The sequence below is a fragment of the Lethenteron reissneri genome, chromosome 62 (assembly GCF_015708825.2).
Source record: "Lethenteron reissneri isolate LAM-NWPU_2019-01 chromosome 62, ASM1570882v1, whole genome shotgun sequence".
Classification (NCBI taxonomy): Eukaryota; Metazoa; Chordata; class Hyperoartia; order Petromyzontiformes; family Petromyzontidae; genus Lethenteron; species Lethenteron reissneri.
Window position 1 is genome coordinate 2,337,472 of NC_083840.1, and position 23,046 is coordinate 2,360,517.

A 23,046-nucleotide genomic window follows, 5' to 3' on the forward strand; every position below is an offset into this window, starting at 1 on the left:
TACTAATACCGGTACAGGGATATCGACCGGGTATAGAGGCGTTAAAAAGAAAATGATTTGTGCATGGGGGGTGAGCGATGACGTCCACACACCCCTCCCCACTGACTCGCGCGCACACAGAGCAATGACGTCAACACCCCCCTCCCCACTGACTCGCGAGCCCACAGAGCGATGACGTCAACACCCCCCTCCCCACTGACTCGCGCGCACACAGAGCAATGACGTCATCACCCCCCTCCCCACTGACTCGCGCGCACACAGAGCAATGACGTCAACACCCCCCTCCCCACTGACTCGCGAGCCCACAGAGCGATGACGTCAACACCCCCCTCCCCACTGACTCGCGCGCACACAGAGCAATGACGTCAACACCCCCCTCCCCACTGACTCGCGAGCCCACAGAGCGATGACGTCAACACCCCCCTCCCCACTGACTCGCGCGCACACAGAGCAATGACGTCATCACCCCCCTCCCCACTGACTCGCGCGCACACAGAGCAATGACGTCATCACCCCCCTCCCCACTGACTCGCGCGCACACAGAGCAAGGACGTCATCACCCCCCTCCCCACTGACTCGCGAGCCCACAGAGCGATGACGTCCACACCCCCCTCCCCACTGACTCGCGCGCACACAGAGCAAGGATTGCAACAGGCGATGTCATTGGCTGCGCCGGATGCGACGGCCATCTTGTTTAGTTCATTTAGTTCACGGATCGCAGGGGGAGCGGGCGGCCATCTTGTCAGACAGACGGACGGCCTCGCGAAGCCTGTCGCAGTAGGCCTCGCGAAGCCTCCTGCACTAGGCCTCGCGAAGCCTCCTGCAGTAGGCCTCGCGAAGCCTTCCTGCACTAGGCCTCGCGAAGCCTTCCCTGCAGTAGGCCTCGCGAAGCCTTCTCTGCAGTAGGCCTCGCGAAGCCTTCTCTGCAGTAGGCCTCGCGAAGCCTTCTCTGCAGTAGGCCTCGCGAAGCCTTCTCTGCAGTAGGCCTCGCGAAGCCTTTTCCGCAGTAGGCCTCGCGAAAGCCTGCCGCACTAGGCCTCGCGCCGTGCTTTTCGTGCACAAATAAGGCGATTAAATGTATTTTGTCTCTGTGTTAATAAATGTATCTTGTCTCTGTGTTAAAAAAACGTGCTGCGTTTCAGTAAAGTAAATTTGAAGCGAAGTTTATTATTACACTTGTTAAGCCAGGAAAGCCCCACTGAGTCAAAAGGTTTTTGTAGGGTCCTGCCAAGTGTTTGCAGTAGGGGGCGATGTTGCTACACCTAATCGGACGATACGAAGGGAGAGATTGAGGCCTAGTTCGAGGCTTTAGGCCTAGCTGTAGGCTTTAGGGCGCTGTGAGTTAATTTTTTATTTAAATGTTTTAATGATTTATGTAAAAGCTTTAAATTTAAATGTTTCTATTTAAAAACATGAGGGAATGTAATATTGTTAAACATAACTCCCTTTCACACACGCGGGGGTACGATACGAAGGGAGAGTTTCAGGCCTAGTTGTAGGCTTTAGGCCTAGCTGTAGGCTTTAGGGCGCTGTGAGTTTTTTTATTTAATTTCAAAGTTTTAATTAAAAGCTATCTCAGGGAATAAGGGAATGTTACACGTGTCATGCCAAGTGTTTGCAGTAGGGGGCGATGTTGCTACCAGGATAGCGTCACTGAGTCTAAAGGTTTTTGTAGGGTCATGCCAAGTGTTTGCAGTAGGGGGCGATGTTGATACACGGACGGACGGACAGTCGGACGGACGGACAGTCGGACGGACACATTAATCTATTGGTGGTCTGGTCCACTTCGTTCCTACCAATATAAAGGGACCAATATACTCACAGAGCCATAGACTTACGTGGATATCCAGTGGTTTACATAGAGACTCATAGATCCGCATATAAATCTATAGAATCACATAGAGACCCCATACACTCTGAAATGCAGACTCGTTTAAAGACCCAAAGACTCATAGCTTGAAATTGTATTTCTTTATAAACTTCGTGTTGTGTTTATTTCGTTATTCTCCCGGTTCTCCGGTTTTCTCGTCGTCTGGCAACACCCTTCATATATAGAGGACGGCAGAGCTTGGGAAATCGTTGTGAAGCGCCGCCTCCTCTGCCACCTGACGTGGGGAAGGTGTGAAGGATGTCGTGGGTTCGATCCCTACGCTGAAACCTGTACATTTTGAGTTTGCATTTTCTTCCAATGGTTGCGTGGATTTTTCTCCGGTGTTTTATTTTATACAAGCTTAAGAGTACAAACGTTTAGAATATTTGACTGCTATACACTTCCACGTGAGAATCCACTTCGTTGAGCTATGATTTGTGGTCAGGTGGCATCTGAATACGAACAATATAGCTCAGTGGCCCTTACCTGGTAAAATAAGTATACGTGTTATCTTATTTATGCTGTTACTTATATTCTCCACAACGACGCTAACAATGATTACACTGTAACAATTTTTTGGTTCCTGGGTAGTAAGTGTTATTATCTAATTTCTTAAGCCTCAAAAGGCTATTATTCCCCACAAACTTTTCTTTTGTGACTAGGACAGTGATATTTTGAAAGGTGCCTAATTTGAATGAGAAAACGTGGTGTGCATTTGTGTCATTCCTTCACATAAAGTCCTGGTCACAAAAGCACCCCCAGGTAAGATGGCGGCCATCTTCACACATTGCGATGACGCCATTTCCGCTCTACACCCGCCCCCTGACCCTCCGCTTCTTCAAACATTGCGATGACGTAATTTCTACTTTACAACATCCTCGTCCAATCACGCGCGGGCTCCTGTGGGCCAGGGCGCGCGTTCTCGCCGCCGATTGGTCCGTCAGGCGCGGCGCGTCTGGCTCACAACGCGGCAGTGGCGGCATCGCGGGAGCCGGCGCTGTTGGGTGAGGGGGGGGGGCGCAGAGAGAGTTGTGGGACAGAGCGAGTGGTGGGGGCAGAGAGAGAGTGGTGGGACAGAGAGTGGTGGGACAGAGCGAGTGGTGGGGGCAGAGCGAGTGGTGGGACAGAGCGAGTGGTGGGGCAGAGAGAGTGGTGGGACAGAGAGTGGTGGGACAGAGCGAGTGGTGGGGACAGAGCGAGTGGTGGGACAGAGAGAGTGGTGGGACAGAGCGAGTGGTGGGGACAGAGCGAGTGGTGGGGCAGAGAGAGTGGTGGGACAGAGAGTGGTGGGACAGCGAGTGGTGGGGGCAGAGCGAGTGGTGGGGACAGCGAGTGGTGGGGGCAGAGAGAGTGGTGGGACAGAGCGAGTGGTGGGACAGAGAGAGTGGTGGGGACAGAGCGAGTGGTGGGGGCAGAGAGAGTGGTGGGACAGAGCGAGTGGTGGGACAGAGCGAGTGGTGGGACAGAGCGAGTGGTGGGACAGAGCGAGTGGTGGGACAGAGCGAGTGGTGGGACAGAGCGAGTGGTGGGACAGAGCGAGTGGTGGGACAGAGAGTGGTGGGACAGAGCGAGTGGTGGGACAGAGCGAGTAGTGGGACAGAGCGAGTGGTGGGACAGAGCGAGTGGTGGGGGCAGAGAGAGTGGTGGGACAGAGCGAGTGGTGGGGGCAGAGAGAGTGGTGGGACAGAGCGAGTGGTGGGACAGAGCGAGTGGTGGGGGCAGAGAGAGTGGTGGGACAGAGCGAGTGGTGGGGGCAGAGAGAGTGGTGGGACAGCGAGTGGTGGGACAGAGCGAGTGGTGGGGGCAGAGAGAGTGGTGGGACAGAGCGAGTGGTGGGGACAGAGCGAGTGGTGGGACAGAGCGAGTGGTGGGACAGAGCGAGTGGTGGGGGCAGAGCGAGTGGTCGGACAGAGCGAGTGGTGGGGGCAGAGAGAGTGGTGGGGGCAGAGAGAGTGGTGGGACAGAGCGAGTGGTGGGGGCAGAGAGAGTGGTGGAACAGAGAGTGGTGGGACAGAGCGAGTGGTGGGGGCAGAGAGAGTGGTGGGACAGAGCGAGTGGGGGGGGCTGGTGAGGGGTGGGTGAGGTGCACAAGCCGCAGGTGAGTCGTGCTCACAAACTCGTCAGCTCCCCCACGCTTTACCTGTGGTGGGGGTATCATTATGATGATGATGATTGCTGCCATTCCGCTTGTGTTTTACCTCGGGAAACTCACCGACTCTCACGACTCTTGTCAGGAGCAGAGGGGGGGGGGGGTGATGTTGATGCTGTGTATGTGGGGGCCCATGTTTGATTGTCTGAATCGGTCCTGGGCCTCCCCCTCGGTCGACTTGGCCTCAAGTGAATCCCTGGTGCGGTGTGCAGTAAACATCGCCACTGGGGAGACAAAGGCGGCCGGGCGTAGTCCTGGCCGCCTACCGCCTCGTGTGCCGTGCCGGCCTTCACAGGTGCTACTCGCTAACAGCACTCGCCCCAAACAGTCTGTTGGTGCTTTACGGGGGTGACCTTTGCATTGAGTGAATTATCGGTCGTTGTTTCCGCATTGCCGATATTTGGCCAATACCAGTCGCACTGCGTCCCCTCCTTTATCTGTGTTTGCACCACGTGGAGCCCTCTAAAGGGACGTCTGCGCCGGTTAGAGAAACATTCAGGCTGGCCCTGCACACGATCCATCCTGGGCTTTACCAGCAGGCAGGATTGCGTGCTGAGCTCACAAATCCTTGACAGATCTGGACACAGTCCCATCGGTGAGCTCCTCTGGCAGGCGAGGCTTGCGTTGGCTGGGTCATTGTAGCCCGCATGCCAAGCCACCGCATACCCAAACAGCTTATTATGAAGAAAATAATAAGAATAAGTTTTACCCTTTCTGGAAATAAAAAAGGTGTTAAGATGTTCAAACACCAAATAGAAACATTTTGCAAAGAACCATGTCTGCATGAACCAACCACACATGCTTGTGGTGGACATGCAAACAAACATGCTCTGACAACAATGCATGGCATTTTCTTTGAAACTGATCGGATAGAGGGGGCTAAACGGGCGCGACACGGGACTGGGGAAGAGATGGGGCTTGAAGCGTGCGGAGCAGAGTGACCTCGCCGATGGCCCTGAGTGGCCTCGCCGATGGCCCTGAGTGACCTCGCCGATGGCCCTGAGTGGCCTTGCCGATGGCCCTGAGTGGCCTCGCCGATGGCCCTGAGTGACCTCGCCGATGGCCCTGAGTGGACTCGCCGATGGCCGTGAGTGGACTCGCCGATGGCCGTGAGTGGACTCGCCGATGGCCGTGAGTGGACTCGCCGATGGCCCTGAGTGGCCTCGCCGATGGCCGTGAGTGGCCTCGCCGATGGCCCTGAGTGGACTCGCCGATGGCCGTGAGTGGGCTTGCCGATGGCCCTGAGTGGCCTCGCCGATGGCCCTGAGTGGCCTCGCCGATGGCCCTGAGTGGACTCGCCGATGGCCGTGAGTGGACTCGCCGATGGCCGTGAGTGGCCTCGCCGATGGCCGTGAGTGGCCTCGCCGATGGCCGTGAGTGGCCTCGCCGATGGCCCTGAGTGGACTCGCCGATGGCCGTGAGTGGGCTTGCCGATGGCCCTGAGTGGCCTCGCCGATGGCCCTGAGTGGACTCGCCGATGGCCGTGAGTGGACTCGCCGATGGCCGTGAGTGGCCTCGCCGATGGCCGTGAGTGGCCTCGCCGATGGCCCTGAGTGGACTCGCCGATGGCCGTGAGTGGACTCGCCGATGGCCGTGAGTGGACTCGCCGATGGCCCTGAGTGGCCTCGCCGATGGCCCTGAGTGGCCTCGCCGATGGCCGTGAGTGGCCTCGCCGATGGCCGTGAGTGGCCTCGCCGATGGCCCTGAGTGGACTCGCCGATGGCCGTGAGTGGACTCGCCGATGGCCCTGAGTGGCCTCGCCGATGGCCCTGAGTGGCCTCGCCGATGGCCGTGAGTGGCCTCGCCGATGGCCGTGAGTGGCCTCGCCGATGGCCGTGAGTGGACTCGCCGATGGCCCTGAGTGGACTCGCCGATGGCCGTGAGTGGACTCGCCGATGGCCCTGAGTGGCCTCGCCGATGGCCCTGAGTGGCCTCGCCGATGGCCGTGAGTGGACTCGCCGATGGCCCTGAGTGGCCTCGCCGATGGCCCTGAGTGGCCTCGCCGACGGCCGTGAGTGGACTCGCCGATGGCCGTGAGTGGACTCGCCGATGGCCGGTAGCAGCGGTGTCAAGATCGGCCTCTGTGGGTCAGAGGAGGAGGAGGCTCGTGAAGGACGCTGCTGCTCCTGGGCAGCTGGGAGGCAGTCGCCCTCCATCAACATCGACGGAAGGCAGAAGGATCATTTCGGGTTCAGTTACTGTCGCACTACACTGCATGCTACCCCCCCCCCCCCTATACAGTAGTACATCTCTGAGTGTTAGGGGCCGTCCATAAATTACGTCACGCACCTAGGGGGGGGGGGGGTTGAGAAATGTGACGTCACATCAAAATGCGCAACTTTAAATAAATATAGACAACACGTTCTACTAAATTAAGTAGACTTTTTAATACATATTTTTCCTACAAATTCAGTGCAGCGGCACATTAAATACGCACTACAATGACAATAGTTTAAAGCGATTTGAAGCATGTTTTTTTTTGGGGTGGGGGGGCTTTGTGACGTCATATTTAAGGGGGGGTCTGACTTTTTGTGACGGCGTGTGACGAAGGGGGGGGGGGGTCAAAAATTCTCCACAATCGCGTGACGTCATTTATGGACGGTCCCTTAGCTGCTGTACGCGCACAGGTAGCGAAACTCAACCACCATCCGTTGTCAAGAACCACACCGCGTCTGGGTGTGTGGACGATGATACAATTGACGATGTTTCGGGCAGCGGTCCTCCAGAGCACATGAAATATGCCAGAAGAGAGTGGGAGTCGGCACTTGCTTACAACTCTGGGGCCATCTTCTTGGTTCTTTCGGTAAAGTCACGTAGAAGGGAAGTAATAAAATTATAAAAATAAAACATAATAAAACAATTCTCACGACGTTTCGGCCACAACGCAAGCAGCCGTCCTCAGGTGAAGAATGAGACAATGCCAAGCTAGGAGCTTATATATAAGCTGCGTTGGAGGTGGAAGAAAGAGTGCCTTAACTAAAGAATGTGCATATAGCATATAGCATATAGTTAAGGCACTCTTTCTTCCACCTCCAACGCAGCTTATAAATAAGCTCCTAGCTTGGCATTGTCTCATTCTTCACCTGAGGACGGCTGCTTGCGTTGTGGCCGAAACGTCGTGAGAATTGTTTTATTATGTTTTATTTTTATTATTTTATTACTTCCCTTCTACGTGACTTTACCGAAAGAACCAAGAAGATGAATCCCTGCAGTCACGAAAGCTTTAAATCGAAATTTAACTCTGGGGCCCTGCTGAGAATCGCGTGTTTAATGATGCCCCCAGTGTTGTTAGTCGGCTTTATGGAATGCTGTACAGGTTGCATCGAACATTACTATTAGGTAGCGGACACAGCACTCCGTGACTGTCCAGGTAAATGCACCCAGTCAGAGTGACTCAGCACACTTGTGCACTGCCACCGCGCCCGGCAACGCCGACACGTCGAGACACGCCCTGGTGATGGCAATGGTCGACCTCCCCGTCTCCCCCCAGTGGGCCCCCCACCTCACCCCTCCCCCAGTGGGCCCCCCACCTCACCCCTCCCCCAGTGGGCCCCCCACCTCACCCTTCCCCCAGTGGGCCCCCAACCTCACCCCTCCCCCAGTGGGCCCCCCACCTCCCTCCCTCTCCCAGTGAACCCCCAGTGGACCCCCCACCTCACTCCCTCCCACCTCACTCCCTCCCCCAGTGGGCCCCCACCTCCCTCCCCCAGTGGGCCCCCACCTCCCTCACTTAGCAGGCCCACTATCCCTCAGCGAGCCCACGTGGACAGGTGTGTGTGTGTGACAGTCACAGGTGTGTGTGTGTGACAGTCACAGGTGTGTGTGTGACAGAGTCACACAGGTGTGTGTGGGACAGGGTCACACAGGTGTGTGTGTGTGGGACAGGGTTACACAGGTGTGTGTGTGGGACAGGGTCACACAGGTGTGTGTGTGGGACAGGGTCACACAGGTGTGTGTGTGTGACAGTCACAGGTGTGTGTGTGTGTGACAGTCACAGGTGTGTGTGTGTGTGACAGTCACAGGTGTGTGTGGGACAGAGTCACAGGTGTATGTGTGACAGAGTCACAGGTGTGTGTGGGACAGGGTCACACAGGTGTGTGTGTGTGTGGGACAGGGTCACACAGGTGTGTGTGTGTGTCAATTTGTGTAGCACTTCCAACAACAATCTGTTCAGGCTGTACCGGGGATTTTTATCTCCGTAGGAGAGTGAATGTTGTTGGAAGCGATGGCACAGTGGTTAACGCGCTGCAGAAGCGGTCCTCGGCCCTCCTCTAGGTGGACTCGGCCTCGAACGAGTACTCGGTGCGGTGTGTTAAAACTTCGCCATTGGGCAAGGCGTGGTGCTGGCCACCCACCCCCGCGTGTGCCGTGGTGGCCTTTATAGGTGCTCGCTAACAGCACTTACCGCAACAGTCTCTGAAGGCTATAGGGGGATCTTTGTCTTTGTAGGAGAACGCGAGAGTGTGAAAGTGAGTAGGTATGGGTGGTGTATGGAAAACATTTGAAACTGCTACTGATACTCCTGCTGTTATGGAGTGACTCATGCAGCCAGCTGTGGCTGCAAATTTTGGTCGTACATGTTATGTATATCGTTTATTGTTACATTTGAATCACAGTTCCTATGATCACTGTTACATTGTTTTTATAGCTTTATTTTGGTGATTTTGAAAACATTTTGGTTTGGCCATGTTTGTTTGTTGTAGTACAGAGTTAGCCTGCTAACTTGAATCTAAATTGTCTTGTGGTTGTTATTGTTTGACTTGCATCCCACTGGATTTTTGCACACAGCGTTGAAATACGGTGTTTTTTCTGGAAGACTTTGCTGTTTTTTCCTGGATTTTTCTGTTGCGTGTAGTCACTTTAAGATGTTTCTTGTTCATGTTTTTGTTTGTTGCATTTGCACCCGAGTCAAGAGCCGCCTGGCTCACAGGGTTATACCTAATAAATGAAATGAAACTGAGAGAGAGTGAGTGAATGTATGAATGTGTGTTTGTGCTTGGTGCAAGAAGGTAGTAGGTGCTCGCTCACAGCACTTTCCCCAACAGTCCGTGTAGGCTATACGGAGGATCTTTGTCTTTTGTGAGTGTGCGTTTGTGTGAGGGTGTCGAATTGTACGTGTCTGAATCTTCCGGTTTCTTTGAGTCTGTATGTGTGTGCCAGTGTATGTGCATTGTCTGTTCGCCTCGATCTTGTGTTTGTATCTGTTCGTGAATGTGGGGGGGAGCGGTGGCATAGCGGGTCGCGCACTGCGCTACGAACCCGGCCACCCGATTTCAATTCCCACTCACGGGAAACACCATCGATGATTGTCTGATCCTGGTCCTGGGCATCTCCTAGGTCGATTCAACCTCAAATGAGTACTTGCTGCAGTGTGTAAGCATCAGCACTGGGGAGACAATGCGATCAGGCGAATATCTGTGAAGGCTATAAGGGATCTTTTTTTAGTGCCTGTTGATGCCTGTGGGAAGCTGCAGTGTGGTGGTTAACACACGACACTACGAACCCGGCGACCCAAGTTCGATTCCCCTTTCACAGATACATCAGCGGCAGTCATCTGAACCAGCCCTTAGGCGCCTCTCCTAGATCGACTACGATACATTCCTCCTGGTGCGGTATGTATCGCGTCAGTACTGGCGTGGCGCTGGCCACACCACCTCCCCTCATGAGCCGTGCCAGCCTTCATGGGTACTTGCCATAAACAGTCTGTTCAGGCTACGTGGGGGATCTTCATCTTTGTGTGCGAGTGAGTGGAGTTTGTGTGTTCTTCCTCTGGGTTTATTCCTATAGCTAAAGACAACAAACAGTCCGATCTCCTATAAAGCAGTGGTAGTTGCATTCCTGAAGAACACCACGTTATGGAACAATTATAACAGGAACAAACCGCGTTATATTAACCGTTTGGTAGCACGTGAGATGCGTAACAAAGACCGATCAAAGACTGAGGCGTGGTGGGTAGCATCTAGAAGCATCCAGCAGCATCCCACCTTGTACAGCTGCTTATACCTACTCGCCAGATGTAGTTCCGCTCGTTCAATCTCGTTATATCACAACTCGCATCCGTATTCTAAAAAAAAATGTTCCCTATGATACATTCATCGCGTTATATATCCAGTTCGCATTATGAAAACACGCGGCTTTTGCAGAACGGACTAGCACCACCCTCCTGCAAAAGGCGTCTTGAGACTCGTTGAGGCTTTCCTGGGCAAACGAGTGGAAGAGGTAACGATGATACTTTGTCTGTGTCGGTTGTAGGTGGCGGAAGGAGAAGCAATGATGCTCGCAGTAACCATACAGATACTGCTGGGTGAGTGGCACCCCTACGCACGCGCACCACACCAACACGAAGACAACGATTAATGCAGACATGATTCCTTGCAAACGGTTTCTATTTGGTGTTTTAACATCTTAACACAACTGTTTTATTTCCAGAAAGGGTAAAACCTATTCTTATTCTTTTCTTAATAATAAGCTGTTTGGGTATGCGGTGGCTTGGCATGCGGGCTTCAATGACCCAGCCAACGCAAGCCTCGCCTGCCAGAGGAGCTCACCGATGGGACTGTGTCCAGATCTTTCAAGGATTTGTGAGCTCAGCACGCAATCCTGCCTGCTGGTAAAGCCCAGGATGGATCGTAGGCAGGGCCAGCCTGAATGTTTCTCTAACCGGCACAGACGTTCATTTAGAGGGCTCCACGTTGTGCAAACACAGAGAAAGGAGGCCGCAGTGTGACTGGTATTGGCGAAAAATATCGGCAATGCGGAAACAACGACCTATAATTCACTCAAAATGGGAACAATGCAAAGGTCACCCCCGTAAAGCCTTAACAGACTGTTGGGGAAAGTGCTGTTAGCGTTTCGCACCTATGAAGGCCGGCACGGCACGCGACGGGGTGGGTGGCCAGCACCACGCCTGACACCTTTGTCTCCCCAGTGGCGATGTTTACACACTGCATTAGCTACTCAGTTGAGGTTGAGTCGACCTAGGGGAGGCCCAGGACCGGTTCAGATTATCGTCACTGGTGTTGGCCATGAGCGAGAATCGAACTCCTGTCGACGGGTTCGTAGCGCAGCATGCTAACCACTGCGCATACCACGCACATAGCACACATGCACAGTACACACGCTCAAACACACAACACACAACAACTTCAGTACACACACGCACAAAGAAAAAGATTCCCCATATAGCCTTAACAGACTATTGGGGCAATTGCTGTTAGTGAGCACCAATCACACACGATGCACACTAAAACACATACACAACATAGCACAAACATATGCATACAACCTCAAACAACGCATAGCACACACGGTACACACACACAAACGCACACGTGTACATAAAGCACACACATCGAGTACACACGCCCAAACACAATGATGCAGATGCTCTGGTGGTGATTCAGACAGTGTTGATGGTGATGATCCTCATGACAGTGATGAAATTACAATTTTTATTAATAACCCTGTTTGTGGTGCTCAATATGCGAACACTTATGGTACTGCTGCTGGTTCCGGTGTTGCTGCTGCTGCTGTTGTTGCTGCTGCCACTGGTGCAGCGCTGCATGCCGCACTGGCGATGGAGCTGTGGGGGCCGCGGGAGCTGCGCGCCGTGGAGGGGGCGCCAGTGCTGCTGCTGCCATGCGACTTCCGCTCGGTGGCGCCGATCTCCCCGCTGCTGCGCGTCGTGTGGCAGCGCCGGGACTCGCCAGAGCACCCCGCACAGCCGGTACCAGGGGGGTGGTGGGGGGCAGGTTCTTGTGAGTATTTACAGTAATAAAATTAAAAACTATTACACTTTTTTTTTTTACCAGGTAAGGCCAACTGAGCTACACAGTAAACCCTCGCCATGCGCGAGTTCTGGATTCGCGAGTTTTGCATATTCGCGAGTTACTCAAATGTTTACCGATTCCCTATTCGCGACACCCACCAGTGGGCATAGTGCCTGCAGACCACCGACACCAGGGGGGTGTGCGCAGAATGTTGTTCATATTGAATGTTGTTACATTGGAAACGGTCTGCTGCGATGATTAGGCATGCCACCTCGGCTGCCCGCTTAATCCACAAGTCTCGCAGTAATCCATCTCAGAACTCGCCATTGTGCATTTTTACTTTATGCGTACGACTTACAGTCAACTCGGCTACACATGTTTGTATAAACAAGTCGACTGAGTTTTTTTTAAAGGAAAGCGAATGCAATCAGGAAGCAGGCTAGCGCTCGCTCCCCAGAGTGCTAAAATGATAACAACTGTGCGACATTGTTATCAAACACCCCTGCATCTCCCGAGGAGTTATCCTCCTGAATTCATCACCACCACCTCAATCGTCGTCAAATCATTAAACGTTATTAAAAACACTTAGTTTAATACATTAAAACCTTGGATTGCGAGTAACTTGGTCTGCAAGTGTTTTGCAAGATGAGCAATTTTTTAAAATAAATATTCATTTGATAAACGAGAAAGGTCTTGCAATACGAGTACTGTAGTACGTACAGTATACGCTTTGTCTGCCGAGCGTCACGTGATCACAACTGATATACGAGTGCTTTGGATTACAAACACGCTTCCGGAACGAATTATGCTCGCAATCCAAGGTTTTACTGTATTTATATTTTTTTGAGTGTAGTGATTGTTATTAAACATTTACCATTTCCCCCAATATGTTCACTCGTACCAGGAACGTAATCCCCATTTTTCCCATTTCAAATGAGGTTTTTTCTGCATTCACAAATTCCGAGTTAGTGATTGTTTTTAAGAACATAACCCTCGCGGATAGAGAAGGGCTTACTGTATAGCTCTCTTTCAGAAGCGACCTGGCCACAAATGAAAGCTCAACTAAGTGGCTTTACACACGGAAATTTATAGCAGCCAAATGCTCTAAACACGAATGTGGAGTGAAAAACTGGAGGACCCTGGAGAAAAATCCACACGACCATGGGGAGAACATGCAAACTCCAAATATACAGCAGGCTTCAGGGTTTGGATCGAACCCACAACCTCCTGGTATACTGGGCGAGGTAGTTAACATCTCCTAGCCACCGCGGTGCCCCGGCAAAACCCTGATTTACGCCTCACCCAATACCCTCATTTACGCAAATACATCGTCACTTGATTAACACCGCTACCCGATTAGCATCGCCTCAACACCACCACACTTACGTCGCTGACAGCATCGTCCGTCCTTTCTCGCTCTCCGTTGCCTCTCAACCTTCGCCTCCACCACCTACCCTGTCAAACGCTTCTTTTAATTAAGTCGTTTTGAATATTATTTGTTAGCACCTTTCAGGAATGCTTCCCCCGACGTAATCCGGGGTAATTACCATACCACGATAGTTGCCATGATACGTTACCTTGAGAACTTGCTACCACACAATGTTGCCACTTGACGTTGCCACGTGATGCCAGTTTTATTTCCCTGCCACTTGGTGGCAGCAGTGCACATTCAGAGCAACTCGCAGGAACACCTGCCGGGCTCTGCATGCGAGATCAACACCGTGCGTGGTAGTCACGGGGAACCCATGCGGGGTGCGGCACGTGTGCCTGAGCAAGGCTGTACGGGTGCGTGTGGTTGACGTGAACCGGCGCAGGTGCTGCTGCTGGAGGGGCCGAGCGACTGGCGCAGCGCGGGGCCTCTGCGTGGCCGTGCTCGCTGGGCGGGCCGTGTGACCGAGGGCAATGCCGCGCTGGAGCTGCTGGCGCCGCAGCCGTCCGACTCGGGCCTCTATTTGTGCGATGTCCTCAACCTCCCCGACGTGGACGGCGTGCCGACCCGCACGCAGCTCGTTGTGCTCGCGCGCGGTAACAAACGCGCACATGCACACACGCACGCACACACTGAGACAAAGGTCCCCCCCCGTGTAGCGTGTAAAATCTTTGGACCGGTTTCGACATTCAGTGTTTCAGCAGAGCAAGGTTTGCTTGCACCACTGCTTATGAACGTTCAGATGTTTATAGAAGCAAGATATGAGTGCTAGTTTTTCACATACCTCTATAATTACACAACACAGAATACTTTGAGTTATGAAACTAATACAAGGCTGAGTTATGAAACTGACACAAGGCTGCAGGTGTTACCTTCGCGGACGCGTAGGGAGACGATAATGCAATGACAAAGATTCCCCGCGTAGTCTCTGACGTATGCATGTTGAACTTCTTTCACACCGTATGCAGCCAACCGTGCTCATCGGAGGGGCGGGGAAGGACAACAAACAGCGCAAAAAACAGTTTATAAGAAATAAGATGTCACGTTCGATTTAAAAGTGCATAGCTCCAGTGGCTTCTTGATATCGGATAAGAAGAGCGTTCCAGAGGGCTGCAGAAGCGCAATCCAAAGGCGCGCGATGCGGTGACCGTCTTTGTTCCATGGCCAGCCAAAAGCCACTGCTGCTGCGAGGATGAGCAAAGTTTGCAACCCGCTACCACCACTCATACTCGCAGCGCCTCACGGCTCTCTGAACCTCCAGACGATTTCGGGAGGGAGGCGTGAGAGAGGAGGGAGAGGAGGGGAGAAGGGGGGTGGATTCATGAGAGGGTGTAATGGTGGCGAGATGTTCACTACCTCGCCTGGTATCCAGGAGGTCCGTGGGTTCGATCCCGAGCCTCACGCCTGTTGCATATTTGGAGTTTGCATGTCTCTCTTCCTGTGGTCGTGTGGATTTTTCTCTGGGTCCTCTGGTTTTTCCATCCACATGTAGAATCAACGTCATACGCTCAGAGTAGTTGGCTGCTGCTATAAATTTTCATGCGAAAATAAGCCACTTCGTTGAGCTTTTATTTGTGATGGCCAGAGCCCTTCTGAAAAAAGAGCTACTTGGCAGCTCAGTGGGGCCTTACCTGGTAAAATAAAAAAGTAGTTTATAGGGGGGAGGGAATGGTTGTGCTCGCTCGGTCTGTACTCGAGGTGCTGGAACATGCTGTAGCCTCCTGAGGCACGATTCCTTCCCCTGTGGGACGGGGCAGAGAAAGAAAGAGAAGGGGGGGGGGGGTAGAGAAGTAGAGAGGTAAAGGGAATGTGGGTGAGGAGGAGAGAGAGAAGGAGAGAGTTAAGTTAGAAAAATAGAGGGAGAAAGAGAGAGTGAAGCCATCAAAGGCGCTCTCTCTCCGCCGATTTCCACCATCCAGCCGTACGGAGCAGGGCACGTTCTCAGATCTGCTTTCCCTTTAATTGGCCCTAATTGGGGGGTAATTGCCGGGATCCCACAGTCCGCCGCCTTTGTGGCGTTGGCGGCTCCTGCCCCCGTGGTGCCCCAGCGCCAGCTGAAGCCCCCCCGGGGCAACAAAGCCTTTCTGTGGCGGCGCGGGGGAAACCGGCTCTCAGTGCCGTCCATGCGCCCCGTCTCTCGCCTCTCCTCGTCCGCAGCGCCGACCCCCAGACCTACCAATAGGACGCGACCGGAGTCGGAGTCTGACTCGCCCACGCCCACGCCGCCCGCGCACGCCACCGTGGAGAGCGAGCGACGCGAGAGGGCGTGGGGAAACGTGTCGTGTGCGGGGTCTGGCGCCATGCAGTTTGTGCTGGCTGGTGCGGGCCTTCTGGTGGGCGTGGCCCTGCTGGCCGCAGCGGCAGCGCTCGTGAAGAGGTCACGGAGGAAGGCGACGAGGTGAGGCGGCTCCGCTACAGCTGACAAGGGGGGGTGTGATTGTGTTGGGGTCTGATTGTGTGGGTGTGTGTGGGAATGGTGGCGTAGTGGTTAACGTGCTGCACTACAAACCCGGTGACTCGAGTTCGATTCCCGCTCACGGCGAACATGGGTGACGATTATTTGAACCGGTAGCTGACCCTCTCCCGAGATCGACTCGGCCTCAAATGAGTACCTGGTGCGGTGTGCAAGCATCGCTTCTTGGGAGACAAAGGCGGCCGGGCGTGGTGATGGCCACCCACCCCCTCATGTGCCATTTAAGCCTTCATAGGTGTTGCTCGCTAACAGCCCTTGCTCCAGCAGTCTGTTAAAGGCTATGTGGGGAATCTTTGTCTATGAACTCCAATCAAACCAATAATAGCCTCATCTCAGCCATTGAAAGTTGGAGTTGGTATCGTCCCCCCTTCTCCAGATTCCGAGGGTAATTGAGTAAGGTTCAGGACTGTGGCTCATGCAGCTGCAAAGGTTGCATTTGATACACGGTTCAGACCTCCTCACCAGAGACCCTGGCTGACAGAGGAGGTGTTCCAGCTGGCTTGAGAGAAAGTGACAGGCCCACTCCCATCGTCTCCAACAGTGTTTATCATTGCAAGGCCCCACAGGCCACTGGCGGCCCCGGGGTGGCCTTTAGTGCAGCCTCTGACATGCGGCCCCCAATAATACACAAATAGTGAAAACACCCCCCATCATCGTACTGTCAAAAACCCCAATGGTTTCAAATATGTGGCGGCCTTCACTGATGATGTCTAATCGGTGAAAGTGGGCCCCCCTCTGAAAGTTAGTGAGGAACACTGGCCTAAAACATCCCACGTTGGAGACTGAAGATGAGTGGTGGTCGCGGGTTGCTGAGGAGATCACAAATCAATGTCCAATTCCACATATTACAGTCCATAATGGAAAGAATGATCATTCGATCTTTGATCACCAACATGCACCTAGCCTGACACAAGCGCTGTGGTGACGACGCCTTCACTTAGTGGTGAATGAACGCTGCTGCTGCTACCACTGCTGCGGCTGCTATTTCTGCTGTAGCTTCTGCTGTTGCTACTGCTGTTGCTACTGCTGTTGCTACTGCTGTCGCTACTGCTGCTACCTCTACTGCGTTTGCTGTTACTGCTGCCGCTACTGCAGCTGCTGCGACTGCAGCTGCTGCTATTGTTGTGGCTGCTACTACTGTTGCTCCTGCGGCTGCTGTCTTCGCTGCTGAACGGACGCATGGGTGTGGAGTTGCGTCTTCACTTCCTTGTCTCCGTGTAACAGGAGTCGATTCGAGGAGCCAGAGGAGCACGGGGATGGGAGCACCGTGACCCTGGTGACCTCGTGAGGGCAGCACGGCGGTGGGGAACGACGGGGGACAATGGGGGCGGTGGGAGGGGGGTGCGGGAGGGCCGGGGAGGACGAAGCTGTTAGTCAATGTTGAGGCTGTAGGTTAACGTTGAAGCTGTGGGTCAGCATTGAGGCTGTTGGTTAGCACTGAGGCTGTGTACTATAGGTCAGCGTTGAGTCTCTGGGTTGGCGTTGAGACTGTCGGTCAGCATTGAGGCAGTGTGTCAAAATTGAGGCTGTGGGTCAGCATTGAATCTGAGGCTGTAGTTAACGTTAAAGCTGTAGGAAGATTTGAAGCTATGGGCAGCGTTGACAACTCTAGGTAGCGTTGAAGCTATTTGTGAAGAGTTGAGGCTGTGGGTCAGCTTTGAGGCTGTAGGTCAGCATTGAGGCTGTTGGTCAGTGTTGAGGCTGTGAGTCAACGATGGTAACCAGTGGTGAAATGATTATCCCCCTTCCAAAGAGTCAGGATCACAGTTTGATTCCAAAAACAATCGTTCCTTTTATAGCATTGTGGTGAATGCTTTTTGGCGCCTGTAGTGGGCTGCCAGGGGTTACATGAACCCACTGCGTACACCGCGTACAGATCTAATCATGTCCTTCTCACGCGTGTGAGGTGCTGCTGCCACGACATCTTTCCTGCAACAGTGGCCGTTCCACAGAAATAGTTCTGATCGAGTACATTTGGTACCGGTGCGGTTGTTCTTACAGCACACGGAAGGCGCTGCTGCTGGGCCTGCTGTGTTTCACAGAAGTTTGTCCATAATAGAGGTTTTGTTGGATTAGATCGCGTAAATGTGAATGTGTCATTTAACCCGCCACCACCCGTCACACCCACTTACTAAGGGTTTGTCATTTAAACAAAACATGCCAATTCTTTGCTAGTTCAGCACACACCAATGTGTGTTGGAGAGTAAACCCACAACAACATTTACAGTTTGAGTACAGTGACGTTTCGCCGGTAATTACATCAACCAGCCTCATCAGGCAACAGCCAGAGAGCGGTCTGCACAGCTTACACTGGCAGCGGGCGATGTCGCTGCTGCTACGGTGTGCGATCCCAATTGGGTAATTTTTGATTGACATTTTCCACATCGCTGAGCATACACTTTTTGGAATATTTGCCAAATTTTGATTCCTGCTGCTGGCTCACGAAGAGCCGCCCCCAACCGCTCTCTCTCTGCACGACGTCACGGGATCTCTCCGTCGTCAAATGCGAGTGAAGCGGACGGCGCATTGGAGTTAATGTGCTCAACGCTCACTGCCGCAGTAATGACCTAGGGCAGGCCTGCCAGATTCGAACCGCGGAACCTCTCCAGCAAGCGGTGATCGCTGACTGTGGCATCTCTTTAAGTTATTCCTATTTTATTATGAGTATTTGTCGGTGTTATTTATTGTCATGTCGACCCTGCTGTTACACGTCTACAGGTGTCATAGAAGCACCAGACTGTCTAGGGCAGAGGCGTGACTCTTAGTCGGAAGTTCACAAATGGGCCGCGTCGGGAGACGCAACTCGCCGTGGTGACGAGTTAATTCCCTCGCCTGGTGTGCATGAGGTCGAGCGTTCGATCACCAACCTGCGAATATGCATCTTGACATTTGGAGTTTGCGTGTCTGTCTCCCCATGGCCGTGTGGATTTTTCTCCAAATCCACGTCACGCACGTTGAGAGTATTCGCCTACCGCTATCACATTTCCACGTGATGACGACGAGCCACTTCGTTGAGCTATCATTTGTGATAACCAAGTCACTTTTGAAAAAGAGCTACGTAGCTCAGTGGGCCTCACCTGCGACGTAGAAAAAAATTGTTTAAAATTAATTCAGTCACCCCCAGGGCTCTGGAACGTGCGGTAGGACGCACCGATCGGCAGTTCGTCGGTGGGTGAATCCTGGACCCCGTAACATGACGCCGGCTCTTGTGCTGGAGTCAGTGGGAGCCCGTTTCTCGGCGGCGGGGGGGGGGGGGCTCGTGCTGGCAGAAGCCAAGAGGAGAGGCTCCCCTGGAAAGGCGGACCGACTCGCGTGCCCCAGTGCGTCTCGGGGTGTGTCCTGCCTTGCGACGCCGCAGACCCTCGGAGGCGAATGAGAATAGGGCCCCGGTGATATCGCTTCTCTGTCCTTGCCCAGGGTGGGCCGTGAGTTAATCCGTTGTTTGTACTCACGTTTGTTTACCAAGAAAAAATCTTCGCTCAAGAGTTGTGCACGATCCCAATTGAGTGGAGCGGTGGTGTAGCGGTTAGCGTGCTGCGCTTATGGGCCCAGCTACCCGAGTTCAATTCCCGCTCACGGCCACCAATATCGGTGACGATTATCTGAACCGGTCCTGGGCCTCCCCTAGGTCGGCTAACCCTCAAATGAGTAGCTGGTGCGGTGTGTAAGTACATTGCTACCGGGGAGTGGTGCTGGCCACCCACCCCCTCGAGGGGGTCGGTGGCCAGCAGGAACGGCACACGAGGGGGTGTTCGCTCACAGCACTTGCCCCTATAGTCTGTTATAGGCTATGTGGGGGATCTTTGACTTTGTTTGATCCAAATTGAACAATTTTCAAGTTGGGATTTTTTCAGGATTGGGATATTTTGACCAATACTTTCACATGGGAGAGAGAAAGTAAAGAACACGGAGGAGACCCATGCAGAACGGGGGAGAGAGAGATCACACAAACTCCATACAGAAGGTCGCCAGAGTCGGGATTAGAAACCAGGGCCCTTGTCGCCGTGAAGCGCAAACGTCTCCATTTTGGAATTGTCCGAACCTTCCAAACGTGTCCAGCACCCCACCTCCACTGAACGAGTCTTGAGACTCCGTGAGGCTTCTCCTGGGTGTCAACCCCCAGGCCCCCCCCCCCGTTTCTGCTGGTGAAATCCAAGGCCCCCCGGCAGGCATGGCCCCCCTCATGCTACTGCCGGTTTCCCTCATTGGCTGCTGTTTTGACTCGTTACTAAATCGCGATGCCATACGACGGCCCCCCTCATAAGAAGACGTCTCAATCTAGCAAGGGGGGTGGGGGGCGGGCTAGCGTCGTGTGATTCGCTCGCCGGCCTGCAATGTTCGTCAATGTAAATCAACGGTGGGAGACGTCGCATCGTGGTTACGTGCGGTGTGTGACGTCGGCGCGCTCGCTGCACGAGGCTTCGGCTTCTGCAGTGGGGGAGAAAACTAAATCCAGCCCTGGCGCGACCCACTGACCCGTGATGCCCTGGCTCGGCTCGCCTCTGCCAGTGGGGGGGAAAAAATGAGTAAATATAAATACAGTGGACTCTCGATTATACACGTGCGGTTCATCCGATTTGCTGATAAATCACGCACCTGAGATTTTAACATAAATTTATAACTCATGGATTTTCCCTTGAGCCCAAATTAATAATCCTAAAAAGTTAGACATTTTTATTCTTGGAAATGTTTATTGCAAGTCACGTGCTTAAACCCAACAAATATGTGCTCCAATTAATGCGAAATCCACGTGATCGCCTCTACAGTACAGTAGTTGCAGTCTTTACAACAGTGGGTGGAGTTTGATGTTGATTGGGGTGGCTCTGTTGTCATCCACTTAGAGAGAAGTCTTCTGCACGGGAGCAGGGAAGTGCTATCACTGAGCACGCGTATCGATGAATGGATATTTTTGGAATTGTTCGTGATTTTGAATTATCTGCGGCCATCCTCCCCATCATTAGCGCGGATAATGGAGAGTCCACAGTACATTAGACATTGTTGTGTTGCACTCCAGTCTCTGGGTGTGTGTGGGGGCGAGTTTTCTCTCCGTGCCTTTCATTCTGATCGTGCCAGTGGAGATATAAAAGTGATACATGGCGGTGTAATGAATGGTTGAATGTAAATTAAAGCACTCCTTTATTGCTGGCTTCAATGTCATTTCGTGCTCTGGTGTTGTCATTCTTAACGCCAATGATTAATGTAAGCATTAAAAAATATATCAATTGTTTTTGTTTAGCGAGACGATCCAAGGTGCCTGTCGGGGGGGGTATACATGGGGCGGCAGGGCGCTGGCACTGCGCCCGAGTTCAATTCCCGACTTGGGGCGCCTTTCTGTACGGAGTTTGCAAGTTCTCTCCCTCTTCTGCAGAGCGTGAGCGACAGTGTGTTTGTGTGAGATCGAGTGGTGTTTTTTATTATTTTTCTCCCACCCTCTGTTCTGCAATGGGTTTTCTCCGGCTTCTACCAGTTACACAATCGTGTAACTGGTATCAAGGGACCTTTTTGCTCGTATCAAAATATGAAAAATAAGAATGTTTTACCCTTTCTGGCAATAAAACATCTGAACACTTGTTTTATTGCCAGAAAGAGTAAAACCTATTTGTGTTTTTCATACTTTGATACTGGCAAAAAGGGTCCCATGGATATAGCTGCTCAACCCGAGCTCTGCAAGTGCTCTGATAGGAGCGTGGTCTTTGTGATATTCGCCTTTTGGCGTTCTCTGGTCTGGCACCGGTGAGACTAGGCAATAAAGAAGGCTGTCTCTTGTGTAGGCCAATCAGTTTCATAGGCAATGCTTATATTATCAGAGCATGTGTGTTTGCATGTTCACCACAAGTGTGGTTAATAGAGATGTGTGATGCCTTGTAAAATGTATCTGGTGCTTGAATATCTTAACACCTCCTATTTTATTGCCAGAAAGGGTCGATTGCAATTTCGCCAGGAGCTTAACTTTTTTTTTTTCCGTGCAAACTTGGCAGGACCCTCCCTAGAAAAACAAAAACAAGTCTTGAGACTCGGGCGGCTTTCCTGGAGTGAAACGAGCGGAATGAAAGCTGCTAATACCGCACTCGAATAAGCCTTGTACGTCAGACCACACTCGCGCTCTCGAATAAATAAGCCTTGTACGTCAAACCACACTCGCGTTCTTCATAGAGCGGTTCAAAGGCTCACCGCAACTCGTCTCACAAGCCGCCAAAGTCACGAATGCAAATCCAAAGGTGAGGGTTCAACTTACGGGGCCCACTGTCATCTTTTTAAATCGTCGCCATCCCCTTCTCTGGGGTTTGTAAAATAAAAAACCGAGCTTCACCCGTGTCAAAAAAGTCAACGGTGGGTCGTCCCACAACAATAAATCTGTTTATGCCATGGGAACGTGTAATTTCTCCCGCTGGCTTGAGAGATCCTCCCAGAGAGAGACGTTGTGACCTGCAGTGTGGAAGGCGGGTGAGCGAGCGATTGGGCGAGTTAAACTAAAACGAAACTTTTATGTTACCAGATAAGGCCCACTAAGCTGCTATGTAACTCTTTGAGAAGTGACCTGGCCATAAATGATAGCTCAACGAAGTGGCTTATGGGGAAATGTATCGCAGCCAAATACTCTAAACGCCTAATGTTGATTCTAAATGTGGAAGAAAAAACTGGACGACCCGGAGAAAAATCCACGCGGCCACGGGGAGACCATGCAAACCCTAAATATACAGGAATCGGGATCGAACCCACGACCTCTCTACCAGGCGAGATAGTTAACATCTCACCACCGAGTCAGTGGCTAAGTGGATGTGAGGAGTGGTAGTGTAGCGGTTGGCGCACTTCGGCTACGAACCAGACGATCCGAGTTCGATTACTGCTCACGGCCAACACCAGTGACAATTATCTGAACTGGTCCTGGGCCTCCTCTAGGTCGACTCAGTCTCAAATGAGTCGGTGGTATGGTGTGGTGGCTGCACAAACTCCCGCACCTCCAATTGGCTTCGTACAGTGCAAAATAACTTTAACATACTGTGGATGAGAATAGACGGGCTGTTGTATATATCTATATAAAGTATACACAAAGTGCTTGCCACAAATGAACCACAATACCTCGCTGATCTCGTCAAGGAGCATAAACCATCATCACTCAGCTCCGGTCATCCTCGCAGCAGCAGCAGCGTTTGGCTGACCATCGAACAAAGACCGCATCGCACGCTTTCAGATGCGCTTCTGTCGCCGTCTGGAACGCTCTTTCGATATTAGGAAGCCACTGGAGCTATGCACTTTTAAATCATCTACCATGGCCAATTAATTTCTTTACAACTGCGTTTCGTGTTTAGTTGTCCTTCCCCCGCACCTCCGATGAGCACGGTTGGCACACACAGC

General features: G+C 52.6%; 1 protein-coding gene across 1 annotated transcript; it reads left to right on the plus strand.

Moving 5' to 3' along the window:
- Positions 1-2,844: 2,844 nt before the first annotated feature.
- LOC133358534 (myelin protein zero-like protein 1) lies at positions 2,845-22,486 on the plus strand. The gene is made up of 8 exons (XM_061576895.1): positions 2,845-2,874; positions 4,232-4,314; positions 10,272-10,323; positions 11,576-11,745; positions 13,603-13,813; positions 15,375-15,615; positions 16,915-16,991; positions 21,669-22,486. The coding sequence occupies exons 3-7, from the start codon at positions 10,290-10,292 to the stop codon at positions 16,976-16,978; spliced, it is 720 nt and encodes a 239-aa protein (XP_061432879.1). The 5' UTR covers positions 2,845-2,874; positions 4,232-4,314; positions 10,272-10,289; the 3' UTR covers positions 16,979-16,991; positions 21,669-22,486.
- Positions 22,487-23,046: the final 560 nt, after the last annotated feature.